General features: G+C 37.4%; 1 protein-coding gene and 1 long non-coding RNA gene across 2 annotated transcripts in view; one reads left to right on the top strand and one right to left on the bottom strand.

The window, feature by feature from the left end:
- The window catches only part of LOC134754512 (uncharacterized), a 348,665-nt gene that overhangs the window by 111,679 nt on the left and 217,692 nt on the right, over window positions 1-19,294 (top strand). The gene's annotated exons all lie outside the window — the stretch shown is intronic.
- LOC134754412 (NADH-ubiquinone oxidoreductase subunit 8-like) lies at window positions 12,634-18,330 on the bottom strand. Its single transcript, XM_063690729.1, has 2 exons — window positions 18,009-18,330; window positions 12,634-13,085 (listed from the first exon to the last, which is right to left on the bottom strand). Exons 1-2 carry the CDS (start codon window positions 18,328-18,330, stop codon window positions 12,652-12,654), a joined length of 756 nt encoding a protein of 251 aa, XP_063546799.1. The 3' UTR covers window positions 12,634-12,651.

Genomic DNA, 19,294 nt, shown 5'->3' with positions numbered 1-19,294 from the left:
ATTTCTTCCAGATATCCGGACGTGTCGTTTAGACATTGATTTTAAGATTTTGAATCATATGTATAGTACATGCAGATATTTCAGTCTAATTTCATTAATGTACCTAATATCAAAAATATGCATGTATCAAAGTATCAATAAAAGGGATACCCCTATACCCATTAAGACATAGGTAATGAAATCATAAACCTTCCTAATATAATAAAAGCGAAAAGTAACTGTCAGTCCCTTCGCGCCTCTTCACGCTTAGATTGCTTTACCGATTATATGATAATATGGTAAGGACAACACACAAATAAGATTGCCACGAATATTTGTATGTATACATAAATATATATGTACAATCTAATATTTTTTATTTACTTATCTATTTAGTCTCTGGAAGGATACATCCATGTCTAATTGTTTGTTTTATTCCACGTCAACAAACAATCATAGAGCCCGCCTGATTGCTTTCTTCAAGAACGTCATACTGCAATATCTTAAGAAAGCCTTGAGAAAGAGGGAGGGGGGGAGGTGTGGCAATTGTGACATTATAAGTCAAATCGTAAATCTTTACGCCAATTCCACATGGTTCTAAGGGGTTCCAGGCTCAATGTTACTGAGTCTTATATAGGTAATGACGAAGAAAGCTGGGTAGTATAGTACTAAAATAATTTTAAATTATGTACATACATACAAAATCGCCATAACAGCCAAGTAGCCAAGTTTCTACAAAACAATGCAACCATGTAATTTTCGATTCGCATATTTCATGCTTTGCGCCAACATAATCCGAAAAAAATATGCATAGCGAAATTTCTCTTTGAATTTTATCGTCGGGCTTATAAAGATAACTCTGTATCAACCAGTCTTTAAACGCTTTTTGCATATGTGTGCTCGCGACACCGCATCTCGTGGATAGACTTTCCTTTTTTATCTGTATTTATTAAAAAGAGAAGAGTATTCTATCTCGTCTCGTCTATACGAGTATAGTCTAAATGCACGACTGCAAGGATTGCTGTTGCTGCTCGCATCACGTCGGGTGACGACAGACGACATAAAACTACTTTTTACTCGTACAGACACCAATGTCATCATCAGATATATCCGAGCAGCCAAGGTACACAAAAATGTCTGAAAATGCTTTAACGTCTTGAATTTACAGATGTGAGTTGCGGATAGAAAATCTGGAAAAGTTCTTGGAAATTTCAGGAGGATTTCACAGGAAACAAAGGAAACTTTTATTTTGGAAATGGAGAATTCATATTCTCATACCAAAGATAGATATAACTCCGTAATAGATGGATACAGTCTAAGGAAAAAACGTGCCTCGAAAATCACGAAAATTTGATTCTCGATCAGATGTCACCATTAGTTTTGGCCTGCTCTCGTATAGAGGGCGTTGACGACGGACGGGACGGGACGGGACGGTTTCGTTTGTTATTTATTTTAACGCATATCCGTTAAAGAACATGGGTCAAAATCATATAAAAATAATTAATGCAAATAAAAAAATTATTTATCCATATTTAAATACATTTTAATGTATTTTTATAAATCTTCATTTTCTTTTTAAAGTATGTCGATAGATGGCAGTGAATTTACAGCGGTTACAAAATTTACTATGACAGTACCGCTCTATCTTATTATATCCTCTTTGCTCATACAAATATGTAATACGATTCCTAATTTTTGCTATATCGAAATGTCGTAATTTTGAAAACATTCCGACTTCACATCAGTAGTCTTCTTTGATATTGGAGGTTTTTTTCAGGTCGGGGTAAGAATAGAAAATACTAATCAACTAAAACGGCGCGCGGCGTTGTCTGGAGTTTAACACTCGATTAATTTACTACTTTGATGAAGGCTAAAACCAAAGATAGATATAACTCCGTAATAGATGGATACAGTTTAAGGAAAAAACGTGCCTCGAAAATCACGAAAATTTGATTCTCGATCAGATGTTGCTACTACTATTGGCCTACTCTCGTGTAGAGGGCGATGACGGTTACGTTTGTTATTTAACAATTTTAACGCATATCAGTGAAAGAACATGGGTCAGAATATTAAAAATAATTAATGCAAATAAAAAAAACATTAACCCATACTTAAATATATTTTATCGTATTTATATAAGTCTTCATTTTTAGTTTTAAAGTTTGTCGATAGATGGCAGTGAATTTACTGTGGTTACAAAATTTAATATGACAGTACCGCTCTATAATATTATATCCTCTTTGCTAAAACTCCTCATGAATTTACCTTTCTCTATTCTCCCAACTTAACTAAGTAATGCACCGGTAGAGAGGCATGCTCTCCTCTCGCGTCACGTTTTATTAGCCTGCACTGTTTAGAATATCAAATAAGCCGCACATCATGCACAGAATTTAGGTATGCTTTTGGCAGACGGTGTTTCGCTGTATTACCATTCTAGGAAAACGAAGGTACGAGTAAACATTGTATTTACGATTTCAAGATTTTCAAGCTAACAAGGTCATGCACATTATAAATACATATTGCTCTTTAAAAAATATGACGGCAAATAAACGCATTGGACTTTTTAGTAACGTACCGACAAACATGGTATATACGGACTGCCTCATGTAAGTTCGACCGTGTGTTCTTAGTTACCTACAGAAAGTATGTTCATTGCCGTCGTGTAAGGCAATCCAACGTACATACATACGAGTATACAGCCGCGTCCTTATCGAATCGCACCAAAATCATGGTATGCTTCAAAATATGGCTTGGCACCGAATCAGTTGGTAACGCATATACTTAAAAATATATTTTATTTTATCCTTTTTGAAGTCGGTTTTCTTTTTTTTTGTTAAGTTTTTATAGATTAGGTATTTTAGTTAGTGATCACTGACCACCTCAAAACTCATAAGATGATAGATTTGTAAGTAATTTTTAAAAATGTAACTGCATACAGTGCCATATACATACTTATCTCCTCTGAAAGAAGTGAAGAGGTTTGCAACTTTAGGTACCGTAAAACTGTACAACATTGCACGCTTTTTTCGAGTTTATTGTTCAATATTGTATTACTTATCTGTGGCGCTCACACGTACATACATACTCTTCTTTGTGTGAGTGAGCAAACTATAGTAAATTTCAGTTTCAGTACTCTAGAAATTGGACCTTGAACAGACGGGCCAAAAAATTCAAAAATTTCAAGTTTGCCCTATAATCTAGAATAGTTATGGCAAAATTTGTATCGTATTATAAGTTCTTAAGTGAAATATTTCAATACCAAAGTTATGTGGGCAGTCGTGAAAAAAAATTGTGATTCCTTCATACAAAATTCAAAATAGGGTAATGACTTAATACTATTAAATAAATATAGTATTAATTTATTTTATGAGTTTTGCGATTTTAGCCAACTTAGTTAACTCACATTAGGCAGATCCGACAGTCGCCAAACCTAGGGCAAAACTTTCCTACAACTACGTAGATTAAAATAAGCAGAAAAAAAAAGTTAAGGTATGTAAAAATTAAGAAGAAATACGTAAATGGCAACCTGTACACAGCAAATACATTTTAAATCTGCATCTACGAGTATATGCATAAGCATGTAAGTATTATATATAACCGGACAAGTGCGAGTCGGACTCGCCCACCGAGGGTTCCGTACGTTTTAGTATTTGTTGTTATAGCGGCAACAGAAATACAACATCTGTCAAAATTTCAACTGTCTAACTATCACGGTTCATGAGATACAGCCTGGTGACAGACAGACGGACAGACGGACAGTGGAGTCTTAGTACTTAATAGGATCCTGTTTTTACCCTTATGGTACGGAACCCTAAAAAGGAACGTCATTGTACACTAATTATATTATGTAATAGGTACATACATAAATAGAGACTCAACACGAAAAAGATTCGCACATTGTTATTAAGAAGCGTTATTGATGGTTTGATGATAAATCACATATAGGCAGAACATAACGTAACGAGAATTTAGTCTTCTTATCTTCTGTTTGGGAAACTACTAACAAAACTGTCCAGGGTTCTATTTACATTTAAATATTTGTTTCACTTTGATACAATTTGCTGGCGTACCTATGCCTATCCTATAAGGAATGGAGGGGAAGCTACGTGGACAAGAGACACGCGCTGATACAAAGAGAGGCATTATCAAAATTTGAGATGATGATGGCCAATAACGAACTTATAAAGAGGCAGGAGATATTTGATAAGTAATATAGAGTACATATAGGAGAGAGAGACAACTGGAAGGTGGAAGTCAGACACCCGACGACTATCTGCTTTACGGATGGCTCAAGAAGAAGCTCGACGAAACTAGCAGGAGCGGGCATAGTGATCCCTAAACTGGGAGAAAAAGTATCAATACCACTGGGTAGATATGCTAGCGTGTTCCAAGCAGAGGTATGTGATATAGCGCACTGCGCACGTATAGTAAAAGAGAGTGTGCAGCAAGAGGGTGCTGTTGTAATATACACAGATAGCCAAGCAGCATTGAAGGCACTAAAGAAAATATCGGTTACCTCCTCTCTGGTGAGCGAATGTCGAGAGGAGCTTAATTCGATAAGCAAGCAAAGAAGCGTTACGGTGGCATGGGTACCAGGACACCAGGGAGTAACGGGAAATGAGAAAGCGGATGAGCTGGCGAGGATAGGGGCGGAACCGGCTCTGCCCATGTCAGCGGATGTCACGAAGGGAGTCATAGAGAAGGTAAAAGAGATAAAAGCACAGAGAGTATGGGAAGAAGAGGCTGGATGCAGACAGTCGAAGATGATGATTAAAGGTATAGATCACAGGAGAACCAGGTATCTTTTGAAACTAGGTAAGAGCAGTCTAAGACTATTGACAGGTATCATTACAGGTCATAACACTCTCAACAGACACCTTAAGATAATGGAAATTAGCAGAGACTTCTCCTGTCCACAATTGTGGTAAGGAGGAGACTAGCTTTCACTTACTAGCAGAGTGTATTATGTATGCGGCATCGCGATACAATATATTCGGTAGAGACACGCTGAAAGAGAATGAACTAAAGGATGTCGAACTTAAAGATGTCCTTCTGTTCTGCAGGAAAACGAGAATAGTGTGGGAATGCCGCCGGGACAGTAACCTGCAGCTCCAACTTCAGGGAACTGGGCTGAATGAACGCGACACGTGATCGACAGCCCGCCTGCCTCCGGCCGGGCGTCCCTACACTACATCTACATGCCTATCCTAAAATTGAAAGTATGATTTTACGATTTTTTTTATGATGAGAAATGCTAAAATACAGGTGTTCTTTTATTTATTTATTTATTTAGGCTGTTAACTCAGGGATATAGACGTCAAATAAAAAAAAAATTGTAGTTTTTTGCACGAAAAGAAAAAAACTACTGGGTACGGAACCCTAAAAAGAATGAAGTACACACTTCAGATTAATGATTACATGTTGGGTTCAAAATTTTGTAGAAGCAAAATGACTCGAGGCGGGGTCTGCATCTATGTCAAAAAATCCCCTCCGGCCGTTTTGGCAACCAAGTTTCGCAACCAGTTGTTAAAAAAGATGTAATCATCCCGTTACGCAACTATTAGTTGCCCAAAAAGAAATTTTATTCCTGTTTTACATCCAGTTGCCAATGAAGAATAGGTCGTAATGTGACTAGTTTGTATATATAAAATATATATTATATAAAATATATATTGTTAGTCCACTTCTTTTTTGCAACTTAACTGGACGGAGCCACACTTCGCGGGGCTCCTATTTTTGGGCGGTTTGCCCTTTAGGCATCTGAAGCTACCTAACGATCCTAACCTACCTACCTAGCTACGCTTTTTTCCACAAAGTGTAATGTTTTTCACGGATGTCACACTAAATCAATAGCTAGGTATATAGGTTAGGTTCGTTAGGTAGCTTCAGATGCCCGAAGGGCAAACTGTCCAGAAATAGGAAACCCGAGAAGTGAGTTTTTGAGTTTTTATATGTTTTCCGAGCAAAGCTCGGTCTCCCACATATTATCTTGTTTAAATAAGTATAACGTTAATATCAATATTATAAAACCGACTAGAATCACGAACACGTCTTAAACGTGCATTGATAATTTAATCTCAAACTCGACAATGCACAGCTAAAGTCTTAAACTTGGCTATATCTGATCACACAGGTCAGATAATTACCTTTCTTACCTCACTTGGTTTCAAAGAGAAATACTGCTTTGTTAAAAGTAGAAACATTGATAAGCACATGTAAATTTATATTAAGTACATTTTACAGACAAAATTCTCTGATGTATTCGAGAACCAGGACTCCAATAGATAGTGCTTAACAGGCGTTTTTAGATATGTGTAAGTTAATATTTGGCTTAACAATAACTCTTCAAACTGTTCGTAAGACGTACTACAAGTGTAACCCAAACTGGAAAACGAGAGGTATCGTAAAGGCAAGTAAAACCAAGCGTAAAATGATCACAAATGATATATTAATCTACAACAGGGCCAATAAATCTAAAGATTCATGGGCACTGATTAAGCAACTTCCGTAAACCCTTAGCAGACAATGATAAAGAAGGTAACGAATGATGGAATTATATAGTATATTATTATCGAATCCCTCAACGATAGCCGAAACTTATAACGATTTTTTTCTTAATCAAATTCGAGTAAAGCTTTCTGTGATAAATATTACAAATGTATTTTCCAAACCGTGTGCAAAAGCAAATTTTCTAAACCCTGTTGACAAAGATGGACTGAAAAACATTTTAAAACCGTTAAGCGATAAAAAAGTGTTGCATGGTCACGACTCTATTCCAGTACAAGTAATTAAAGCTATATACATATATATAATCACGCCTATTTCCCGGTGGAGTAGGCAGGCAGACCACGGATTTCCACTTGCTACGATCGCGGCATACCTCTTTCGCTTCCTTCACTTTCATAACATTCTTTATACACGCTCGCCGGCTAAAGCTAGTATTGATTTTATCGCTGATCCTTTGATACATATTTTAAACCTAACTCTTGAGACGGGAATATTTCCTTTAGATTAAAAAAAAAGCCTTATTAAACCTTTATATAAAAAGGTGAGAGGGGTTAAATTAGTAATTATATACCGATTACTCTGCTTCCAACTTTTTCAAAAATCTTCGAGAAAGTTATTTACAGTAGATTATTTAGCTTATACAAGCAAACAAAATACTTAATTCAAATCAGTTCCGCTTTCAGAAATGTATATCATTGGCAATATTTAAGATTTTTCTGCACATAAATATAGGATGAGATTAATAAAGAGACCATGCTTTGTTCTTCTGTTGGAGCCTTTGATTGCGTGGTTCATAATACTGTTTTACGTCAGAAAATTTTAGAATACGAGGAAATGGTTCGAAACTTTTAAAAACTTATTTATGTGATAGGAAGCAGGCGACAGTTATAGAATCGTTTAATAGTTTAACAAAATCCATAAAGCAGGAGCAATCAGACTTTGAAACTGTCAACGCAAGAGTTCCGCAAGAAAGTGTATTGTTATTTTCTAATTTATATTAACGAATTACCCAAAAATGTCAACGGATTATGCGTTGTATTTGCTGTTGACGCTACGCTTTTATTTTCAGGATCACTAACAGATGAGCAACTTGAACACAGTATAAATAACACACTTAAATTTAAACAAAACTGAACTCGTTCAATTTAGTAATTATAGGACTTCACCTATGTCTATCACCGTAACACAAGGAGCGGTGCGGTGACAATAGAATAAGTGGACAGCGCTAAATTCCTAGGAATTACAATAGATTCTCATTTCAATTGGAAGTTTCACATTGCACTATGGAAATGTATATTCACAACTCACATATGGGTGGTGATTCACATTTATATGGGTGATTCTGTTTATGTTCTTACTACATTCAGGTTACAAAAAAGATGCTTACGAAACATGTTTCACTTGCACCAGCGTCACTCAGTTAGAAATGTTTTCAAGGAAAAGCAGATTTTGACTTTAACTGGAATCTACATACTCGAGCTTTGCCTCTTTGTAAAGCGCAATGGAGAGTATTTCACAAAACTCACAATTAACGATAACTTTCGCGTGCATAACGATAACAGAACTATCGTATCTCAAAGGTTAATAATAAACTTTTGGATAAAAGTGTCTACATTGCAGTAATAAAAGTTGTTAACAAGTTGCCTGTTGAAAGAAAGTCTGTCGAAAGTAAACAATAAAAACCATTTAAAAAAATGGCTTATTAGTAGAGTCTTCTACAGCATGAAAGAGTTTGATGATTGTGACAATAGTATATGCATGTATTAATTATGTTATTTAGTTATAGGTTAGTCATAATTATATTGTACGTCCGTGATGGATAAACTGTTGGTTCCTAAATGTATTATTTTCAACATATCTGTACACAATTATACAATAAATCTTATCTTATCTATAAAAAGACTGTTCAAATGCTTACCCGTAACAATTGTAATCTTTTAACAGCTGGTAATCAAATGGAATGCGGTGAGATCATCGACCTTTGGTCAATAGGCAGGACAAGGGACACGTATCGCAGCAAATAGAATTATCTATGTGCATTGTGAAGCCGATGATTTGATCAAGGGGGCAATGGTCAGGAACGGACGCAACATATACCTACTGAGTTGGGCAGTGAAAATAATATATTTTGTAGATACTCCTCACTTGTACACGTTCCAGCCAAATCGGTAGTGACCCTTCCTATTACGAGGCTGGAGGTCCTGGGTTCGAATACCAGTAGGGTAGTTATTAGTGTGTTTATCATGAATAATGTTCCCGAGTTATTTATGTATTATATGTGTTAAGTATGTATACATATATTATACATATAATATAACACGAGTGGAATTAATTAAAAATACATTTCCGCTATGGTTAGCTTTGGTTACGAAACGTTCAGTTTTCCACTCTACCTACTGAGAAGGTAATTCAGGTTTCATTTTGTTAATCGAGGTCATTAAATGTCGACATCACGGGCTCGGTGTCGGTGGCCCTAATGGCCTTTTAAACGAACGCATTTCCCTAACGAATGGCCCGGCTGCTCCGTCGCATCTCGTGGCTAATTATTTCATGTTCTAAGTGAAATAACGGAATAAATTATGCTGCTGCTAATGCACTTGTAATAGGAATATTCGCTCAGTGAAAGCTAACGCCTGTTTGCTTTTAAACGACTACAAGTGTAAGTTACATGTTTTGAATGCGTGTTATTCAATCACCCAAATCTTCTTTTTTTTACATTGGCACCAAATACTAGTAACCCGACTAGCTTTTACTTTAGATTCCAGTGGCTAATTAATAAAAAATAATTCAAACAATGAATGTAGGTATAGTCTCAAGAATATAGTGCTCATAAATATCTGAACATGCACCTTAACGTATTGATAATAGAGGCTATGTTCAGATATTTGTAAACACATTGGCCGATAAATCTAATGGTGACTGTACATACGTACCTTTAATACCTGACGTGCCTTTTTTTTGTTCACGGAGTGGGCGAATGCATTTACGCACCGTCCCCCCGGCCGCGAGAAGGCCATTGATGGGGGGGTGTGTGGGACTCGCCGCTCCTGTCCCCTCTCAACTGGCGAGAGGGGAGGGAGAACTTGGCCCTACCCACTAAACCCATTCCGGCGTTTCGCCCTCTTTGCCGTTTGCGAGAGCGCCATGGGATCGAGTACACTTCACTCCACCATGACCTATACCTGCCTACGCGAATCATTCTGTTGTAAGGGCGGTTTCAAACTAGCGTTTTATACGAGCGTACACATACGCGCGTGTATGCGCGTATAGGCCAAATGTAGGGAAATGTAACGCGTGTAAGCTCGTACCGCCGAAACAACTGTATACGCGCAGAAAAATACGTTACCTAGTTTGAAACCGCCCTAACAGTTTTTATAAGGCAAGCAACCTAAAACGCTGTTTACGAAAAACAAATGTAGGGTAACTGCTATTATTATTGGCCACTACATTATAGTAATTGTCCACTCTTAACCATAAGGGTTCAATTGGCTTGTTTCTTTCTGATTTGCAAGGGGTGGCCAATTAATATCACAGAATAAATAATAGTACCACCGTAAAGAAAGGAAACTTACTACAAAACCGAAGTTTGACAGCGGTTCAGGGTCGAATCATGCTATCCCTTTATAATATATGGTACTATCACTTTCGTCTATTTAGGGTTGTCAAAATTCAAGTTATTATCTTATCTGTGGTCGTGCACGCAAAGGGACGTCATGTTGTGCCAAACCTAATAATTGCCGGAGCAATGCTGAGCCGAACGGAGCTGAGTTTGCCCGAAGCGAGGAGATTCTCTCCCCTGTTACTATGTAGTGGCCAAGCAGTCACCTTACCTACCTCAGGAATTGTTTCATTTTGTAAATTATCATCATCACCAGCCTACGAATACCTAAGTTTGTCCCGCTGGTGAATACAAGCTTCCTCCATTTGTACTAGGGAGTTTTAGTCAAGTGTATAAAACAAATTTACTACAGTAATAAAATTAAAGACTACGTGCCAGTTGCACCATCCGCACTTGACAAACTGATCAACGTCACCCGGCGCGCCGCGGCGGTTTAACGATGTCATATAATAAAATTTAGCGAACTCTTTAACGATGACAAACAGTTTGGTGCAACCGACCCTACATCTAGAATTGGACCAAGCTCTCTGCATGACATTTCCAATGTTTGGGACAAAATCATATAAGACAGTGCCTCCAGTGACATTGGGTGGTATACAACTCAACGTCACAAAAACTTTCAAGTACCATGGCCACTGGGTCACCGAGGACCTAAAGGATGACCTTGATATACAGAGGGAGCGCAGGGCGTGAGCAATGAGGGGGAACACGCTGGCTCGCAAGTTTGTTAGATGTCAAGAAGACGTTATTCAAGGCGTTCTGTCAATCGTTCTACACCTGCAGCCTGTGGGCCAGTTACACCCATAGGTCATATAACGCTCTGCGAATTCAATACAATAATATTTTTAGGATACTATTGGGCTATCCATGGTTCTGTAGCGCGTCTGAATTGTTTGCGGGGGAAAGGACAGATGATTTTTACGCTATCATAATTATTTTACCAAAATTTATGTTAATACTATCGTAAACCCCATGTTCAGGCAAATACACATCATCAACTACAGAACAGCGTCGATTATGCAAAGGATAAGTATCAGTGGAAATAGTATCCTAAAGATATTTGCTGTAAAGTTGGACACTCCGTTAGCAAGACATTGGAACAGTCTACATTGTACTGGATCCGTCGGAGACTGACGGGGTGTCTAACATTATGTGCAATTATTTATTTTATTTTTAATTTACTTACATAATATGTTACTAACCATAGTTTGATAAGTCTTGTAGAGGTCTAGTTACTAACCATCGTATGGATATTTATGTCTGAACTAAAATAAATTGAATTGAATGTCAAAGTGTGGCGATGTCATTATTAATGTCAAATTTCTATGAAAATATGACGCTAATGACATTCTCGCACTTTGTTATGTTGAAGTCGGTGCTAAGTTAGCTTAATACGGACTCTAGTGCATATCGGGTGTGATTTCGTGTAGGTACATACCGTTATCAGCAGAGCGGCATGCAGAAACAGCTAGCTATCTGTGCCGCACCGCCGGACACGCTGCTAGAACAGTAGGAAACGTTGCTATCCATTTTTCATACCCACTGTAATAAGTTTCGGTTAGTTTGATGCAACTGCAGTCGTAAAATGCAAGACCTCCACGTGTGCTTCTATATATCCAACACACCGTAGAGCAAAGCCAGTGAACAAAAAACGCATTATTTTTAGTAAGAGTTCTGTAGATATGTATTATATTATGTATATTACTAACAAAACTATTACAAACTTTCAGTGTAGAAATATATACTTTCCTATAATTAATATAATATCGAAACGCTATACTGTGTTACTTTTTTAAGTCATCATCATATTGTTTGCGTTTTCCCGGCTTTTTGCCACGGCTCATGAGAGCATGAGGTCCGCTTTGGCAACTGATCCCAAGAATTGGCATAAGCACTAGTTTTGCGAAAGCAACTGCCATCTGACCTTTCAACCCAGAGGGGAACTAAGCCTTATTGGGATGAATTCGATTTCCTCGCGATGTTTTCCTTTACCCAAAGGTGACGGATAAATATCAATGACATATCGAACATAATTAAGTTCCGAAAAACTCATTGGTAAAAAACTGGGGTTTGAACCCGCGACCTCCGGATTGTGAAAGTCCCACGCCCTTACTTACGGCTTACTGCTAGGAGTGCTAGGCTATTAACGCTCCCAGTTTTTTTGGAATTTAAACTGTCGTGAGTCATATTAAGACTAACCTAATTATATGATTTAACCTTCGGAGAGCCTAGTTCTCGATTTCAAGCACTGAGTGCAGGAGTAGCGGTGCGTGGCGCGCGCGCGGCTATCGTGATCGTGACCGCTACTAAAAATGGACACCTAGGAGGCTAGGATGTACGAAACATGTAGCATTGTAATATCCTTACTGTTTGTCAGCAGCAAAGTATGCTTGTTCAGACCACTGTTAGATATAACTGAAACTTTAATTATAGCATAATGTATATGCAAATAAACAATATTCTATTAAATTTAATAAGCATGCCAAAAATCATGTTTTACTATGTTACGATATTAAAATATAGGTTTTAAAGAAGCATTTGTCTTCTTAGCGGTACAAATGATTGTCTCTAATATTGCTAGCAACTTCTGACTCCCATCGGTCGCCATTGGTCAGCAATATCTCTTTATTATATAATAATTCTTCATGAGTTTCTTTGCAATATTCAAAGTTGGGCCCCTCTACGATTGCATCAACCGGACAGGCCTCTTGGCAAAATCCACAGAAGATACACTTGGTCATGTCGATGTCGTAGCGAGTAGCGCGCCGTGAGCCATCGGCGCGCTCTTCCGCGTCTATTGTGATGGCCAGCGCCGGACAAACGGCTTCACATAGCTTACACGCTATGCATCGCTCTTCCCCACTTGGATATCTGCGTAAAACATGCTCACCTCTGAACCGGGGGGAGAGCGGACCCTTCTCGAAAGGGTAATTTATCGTGGCCGGCTCTTTAAATATGTGACCCAAGGTGACAGCAAAACCTGTAAGACGAAAGCAAATTTCAGAAAATGTTAACGAATAATTTAAAATTAGTTTTCTAAAACATTTGTTTTTAGCGGTACTACATGTTCGTGACTTATTTAACTGGATTACGGATACAATCCGTTCTGAATTGTTGTCTCATAGCAGCGTCTCGACGAAACTCAAACCCTCGTTAAAACCAAAGTAATAAACCTCTCTCCGAAATAGTGTTTGCTGCAATGAGAAACGTGATAAAATTACAAGGAAAGAATAATCTGCAATAGTGCTGCCTGGGGACTCCGCATGCCCACACTCGTTAATCGCGCGACCCATTTCAGAGAGTTTCACTCCTTTGTCGCCGAGGCCATTCGATAAATTTTGATCAAATGGTTTATCGCCCATTTCTTGGTAAAATTTGGTTCTATAAAATATGGGTACAGTTTAAAAAAATAGGTAACAAAGGGTTATCTTAATACGAAATGTTAAATCAATTAAATACATCGTCACTGTTTTACACTCATACGAAATTAAAACAGGCCAATTTATTTATAAATAATATACCTGTTCAGTTGCTCTCGATTGCAATAAAAACGAATTATAAGTTAAATACCTTTACATTTATCAATGTTTTAGATTGCGACAGGTCAAAGTATTAACTGGCGAAGTTAATTTTATAATTGGATGAATCCTAAAACTTAAAAAAAAACTTATAACAGGATATTCCTTAATAAGAACAATGGCATTATGGTGACATTTATTTCAGTTACGGGCGACTGCAGAAGCGGAACCCAATTTAATGGAACGAGTGTTGCGTCTGTGTAATCTGGATCTGTTAATTTGGCGGCGAACAATACCAATTTTTTGGCATTGTGCATGGCTAAATTGAAGGCAGATTTGTGAAGCGAATGGGACATTCGAACAACCTGCACCCAGTGAATGCACCTATTCTACCTAAAAGACACGAATCCGGTATGTATTTATTTTATAATGATTTTAGAACTTGACATTGAACATTTTTAACCTTTTAACAAATATAGCTACGTGATGCTATGTTACTTATACTTATAACTTTAGAAAAGGTGAAGAATTATATGATAAAAAAATAGAAAACAATTTCTTCTACTGATTTTTAAATATTAAACTCTCTAAATTTAGTTTTAGAATGTTTTTGGGTAACATGTTATTGCCAGCGTTCAAGGATTTTCCTAACTTAAGATTAAGGTACCAATATTTCAAGGCAGAAGGCAAGGAAGAAGGGGGAAGGAAGGCCTTCTTTAAAGAGGCCATAATTTGAATAGTCTGTTCAACACTATTCAATCTAAAGATATTGCGATATTGTTAAAGATGTGCTAATGCAATATACCTAATGCGGTTAGGATTTACTGTAGAGAAGTTTCGAATTTTTTAAATGAGGAAATATAACAATTTGGAATCTTTTCGACGGCACATTAGTACTGAGTAACATTCTGATAACCAGCGATTAAATAGGATTTCTGTCCTTATCTCTCGTACATATTAACGTCCTCAGTTGGTCGACAAAGGTGACGTTGCGAGATTCGTCTCGAGAATGAATCTGGCAGTACAGTACAGAGGACATCAATATTTAAGCCGCTATTTTGTGTACAAGTTTATTCGTGTTTGACGGTTTAAGTGTTTAGTGACAGTGACGAATAATATTTTTTTCAAATATATTACACAGTAGCGGCAAATAATCTATCATATTTTTTCAGATACATTTGCTTATATTTTTTTTTAATTTTCTACAAACCGGCTCCAGCGATTTCAATGAAATGTACAATATAAATTAAAGAAAATAAATGAAATAAAGATAAATAAAGTTTTATTTCTCCAACACGTACAGTAGTACGCCCATAATATAGGGACGTCAGAAAACAACAATTCGATTAAGCTTAGGGTTTATTATGAAAATAATTAGTTTGACCGAGTTTTCGCGGTAGCCGATTTAATTGCTGGGTACTAAATTGTTAAGTAATGATGCGATATAATTTTTACACCAGAGGCTGATAAATCGATCCATCTTAGTTTTATTGTTGGTAAGATCTAACTAAGAAATAGAATATTTATAAGTTTTATAACATACATTAATTGGGGTGAGTGAAGTACCCAATCCGCATTGTGCTAACGTGGTTGCCCACGTTGCCTCGTGTGACATAAGTATATATATATATATATATGGTCGTGATGATGATACAATCACTGTTTACATGATATATATTCTCTAGTCTATAGTCTAAATTCATAAATTTTCGAGTTTTTATGCCTCTGCTGTAAGTTTTGAATACCTGAAAGTTTGTTTACATTATTTTCCTTATTATACATTAGCCTTACTTTATAAGTAGAGATTACATCAAAACTATGTTTCATATATATTTGTGTCTTGGTTGGGTATAAGGTGAACTCACGTCGAGGAAAGGGTGACAGTAAATTAGGAAACGTGTACCTACCTACAGATCGCTTATTGTCGGCGACGGTGGGACAGCAGCCTAAGCGGGAACGAAGCGAACCTCCTACACAAGCTCTAGAAGCCCTCCTTGGCGTCAGCCCTATATATTAAACTGATTTTGACAAATGAGCTGTCAATCGATTCATCGAAGCGTTAAAATGTGAATATATTTTTGTCACTGTGCTACTAAACTAGCTTACTATTTGTTAATCCTAAGACGTACGTTTTTTTGATTAATAATGTTTATTATCGTAGGTACAAACTTATAAGACGTGAGAAGAAAATATTTTGATAAAGCGTGAGGAGGCCAGTATTTTGCTAAGTCGGACACAATTTTATCAGTACGTGGCAATAAAAATGTGGCCGGGCTCCGCAAAAAAGGTATTGAATATTACTTAGAAAAACTTATCACAATATCGAAACTTTTTATTAAAACAAGTTTTGCTATTTTGTTCCAAACAATGTGACTTTAATTATTAGTCGGCGTAATATTTACATATAACAAAGTTCACTATTTTCTGTTTTTTATTCCGTAGACTAAAATTACATTTCATGTGGTACTAAGAAATGTCATCTCATACACATGAAACGTCATTTTAGTCTAGGGAATAAAAAAACAAACCTTAGAGACATGATAGCTTGACGGTTACATTTCCGTGCACGTTAACTAAGCGTACCTACGTTTTCTATTATTATCCGGCCAAAATGACAATGGGATTCGAAAGCCACAAATTTTTCAGACATTTTCATTATTTTTTATTAATATGAATGTACACTCAATATTCATTAAATTATTATGTTTATAACGATATTATAACGGTACGATGGTGTTACAAGTGATTTATTATCGGTTTTGTTTCTAAGGTTTGAATATCTCCATCTCTGTCTCTCCAATAGAGCACAAGCGATGAAGATATCGATAACAGAATTTCGATGATTGTGGTGCCTTCATCTTGTTATTCTTTTTGTAGACGCTCACAATGTAATTTCAAATAAAAACAACCAAACTGTTGAACCATTTTTTGGGATAGTATAGTTTTAGGCTGGTCAGTAGATAAGATACCATACGGTACCTACAGGCATAATTTAGTTTGCATAATACATATATTAGCTTCTTTCCCCGGGATACAAGTTCAATCAATTGCGTTTTTTCCACCTGATAGAAGTATTTTATTTATTTATTCTATATTTGATATATTATCTATTTAAGTGTATCTAATATTAATTTAAATCATCAAAGGTTCTTAACCTAACCTAACTATTTAACAATAATCGTGAACCGTTGTATGAAAGCTTGTACAGTCAAGGTATTTCAATATCGACTCGGACATACACATATTGCCCATACATTAAGGTAAAGTGTAAATATTCTTGGCACTTTGTCTGACTCGATATAGACCGTTTAAAAAAATGCAAGCTCGGCCTCACCATAGTGCCTAGCTCTGGTAATCAGATGTAAAATGATCTTAAAGACGAATTATAATTTTTGATGCTTGAGATTAGCGTAAGAGATCTGGAAGACGTATTTTATAAAATGATTTTCTGATGGATTCCTATGAATGCTGACTTTCAAGAAACGGTCGCGTGATTAAGCTCTTGAAATAATAGTTTACCGCAATCACCTGAAAAATTTATCGTCTAAATATACCTACTTAATATACACTGTAAAGGCCGCTGTACACATTGGCCGATGGCGGACCAGCTGTTGGATGATTGATGGCTCCTCTACACGATGGGCCATCATCTGGCCCACTAAGATGGGCCGGCGTGTAGAGAGATAAGTGGTGTCGGATGGCTTATGGTGCGGCCCGCGGCGGGATGGCGATGGGATGGCCTTGGTGTCGGTTTTTCGCCCGCACATCGAAGGTAATAGGCCAGCGATGGCCCATTTCATAGTGCGTGCTCTCAAACATCGCATGGCCATCTCGCTGGTACAGCGCTGGGCCATCATGTAGAGTAGCCATAACCATCGCATGGCCATCTCGCTGGTACAGCGCTGGGCCATCATGTAGAGTAGCCATAACCATCGCATGGCCATCTCGCTGGTCGAGCGCTGGGCCATCGTGTAGAGGAGCCATAAGGGGTTAATATCGATCGATCGAACGATCGCTGTTTACACATTATTACGTTGACCATTTTGTATTGATGACATTTTTTTCATACAGTTCGTTTAATTTTAACTTAAAAATACTGCGATCGCACTTTCAATAAATAGGATTTGTCTATGCTGATGATGAATTATGTAACAACGACCTGAATGTATGACTAATATGTGAACACTGCTCGCAGAGCGCACGCAAAATCGACCTCAATCGGTTGACTAGCCAAAGTCGGCCGCCAACAACTAACATACTCCAAGTAATCCACCACTTATGGGGCCAGCATGCTAGCCCAGCCCCTTGGGCCAATGTGTACAGGACCTATAAAAACAACAGCTCTTTGGCGGCAGTCGGGTAAAAGCTTGTATAACAATTCAAACCTCTGAAAAGTTCCGTAAAAAAGCATATCTGAGATACTCGGTCCACGAAATCCCTCAGGTTGGTGGTGGGTATTTGATCATTTACGTATATGAATTTGACATTGTAAGCGGTTCTGGGGTAGTGATAGAAGGGAGGAAGCGGCGGCGGGCACGGCGGGCACGGCGTACACGGAGGGCACGGCGTACACGGAGGGCACGGCGTACACGGAGGGCACGGGGCTGGAGGAATAGATTGGCATGGGTCGCAACCATCACTGCTTCTTCGTAACTGTGTAGTCACACAACTTCTGAATTTACGATATAAACTCCTTCTTGTCAACATTTTTCGTACGAAAGATTTTTGGAATGTATGCAGTATGAATGCAGAGTGCAAACGTCAATGTTACTTTGACGTTTGTTATTGTTCGAATGAAGCCAAGGCTTATACAAATGTCGCGCGCCTAAAATAGGTTGTATATTACAAGTAGGCCAATCGAACCGTTGAGCTAGCTTTTCTATTTTAATTTTATGTTAACAAGTTTAAACTTGTAGGTAACTAAAGCATGGATAGGTATTAGGTACTTATAGGGAAATCAAAAAATTGGTAAACAACAATACCTATACATATTACAGCGATGTAGTGCGAAAAGAAATTATGGAAAATTATTGAGGCGCCACTTCCTACGTAACTGTCACGTCTTTGACGTATAATGCTTAAAAATAGCAACAATTGTTTGGAATTTTTTTGAGTTCCATTTTATTCGATTTCTACTATTTAATGTCGCATTCTCCTTGTCCTACCTGCTCAAAGCAGGTTAAAATAATACTGTGGGTTGTTTGTTCTGAGATATTTAAGAGAGAGTACCTAGTATTTTTAATATTTAACTGATATCTGTCGGACCAAGCTAACTCTGCATGTCATAATACTGTCATACTGAAGTGTCATTAATAATGACACTCCCATACATTGTTTTGTTCAAGTTATGGAGACAATATAAAGGAGCCAAATCTCTATGTATGAAAAGTGTACATCAAAAAACAGTAATTAGGCGGCGCCACCATACACCGAAATACTACCAAAAACAACCTACGTAATTTGGTCGGGTTATTTGTTGCCTTATATGGTTCATGTTATACTCATGTCCCAGAGTCTAACTAGCGCCACCGGAGAGATTAGGAACTATTATTTAAAGCTGAAAGCGGTCACTTTTGCAACAATTCTGCCATAAGAAATTGGCTTCCTTTCTATACCATCCAGTTCAAGTCTGTGCTAGGTTAGCTCAGACGGATTATATGCGTATTTCATG

Source organism: Cydia strobilella, chromosome Z (genome assembly GCF_947568885.1).
Source record: "Cydia strobilella chromosome Z, ilCydStro3.1, whole genome shotgun sequence".
Classification (NCBI taxonomy): Eukaryota; Metazoa; Arthropoda; class Insecta; order Lepidoptera; family Tortricidae; genus Cydia; species Cydia strobilella.
The sequence above is the reverse complement of the archived record's forward strand: the minus strand, read 5'-3'. Positions and strand labels throughout refer to the sequence as shown.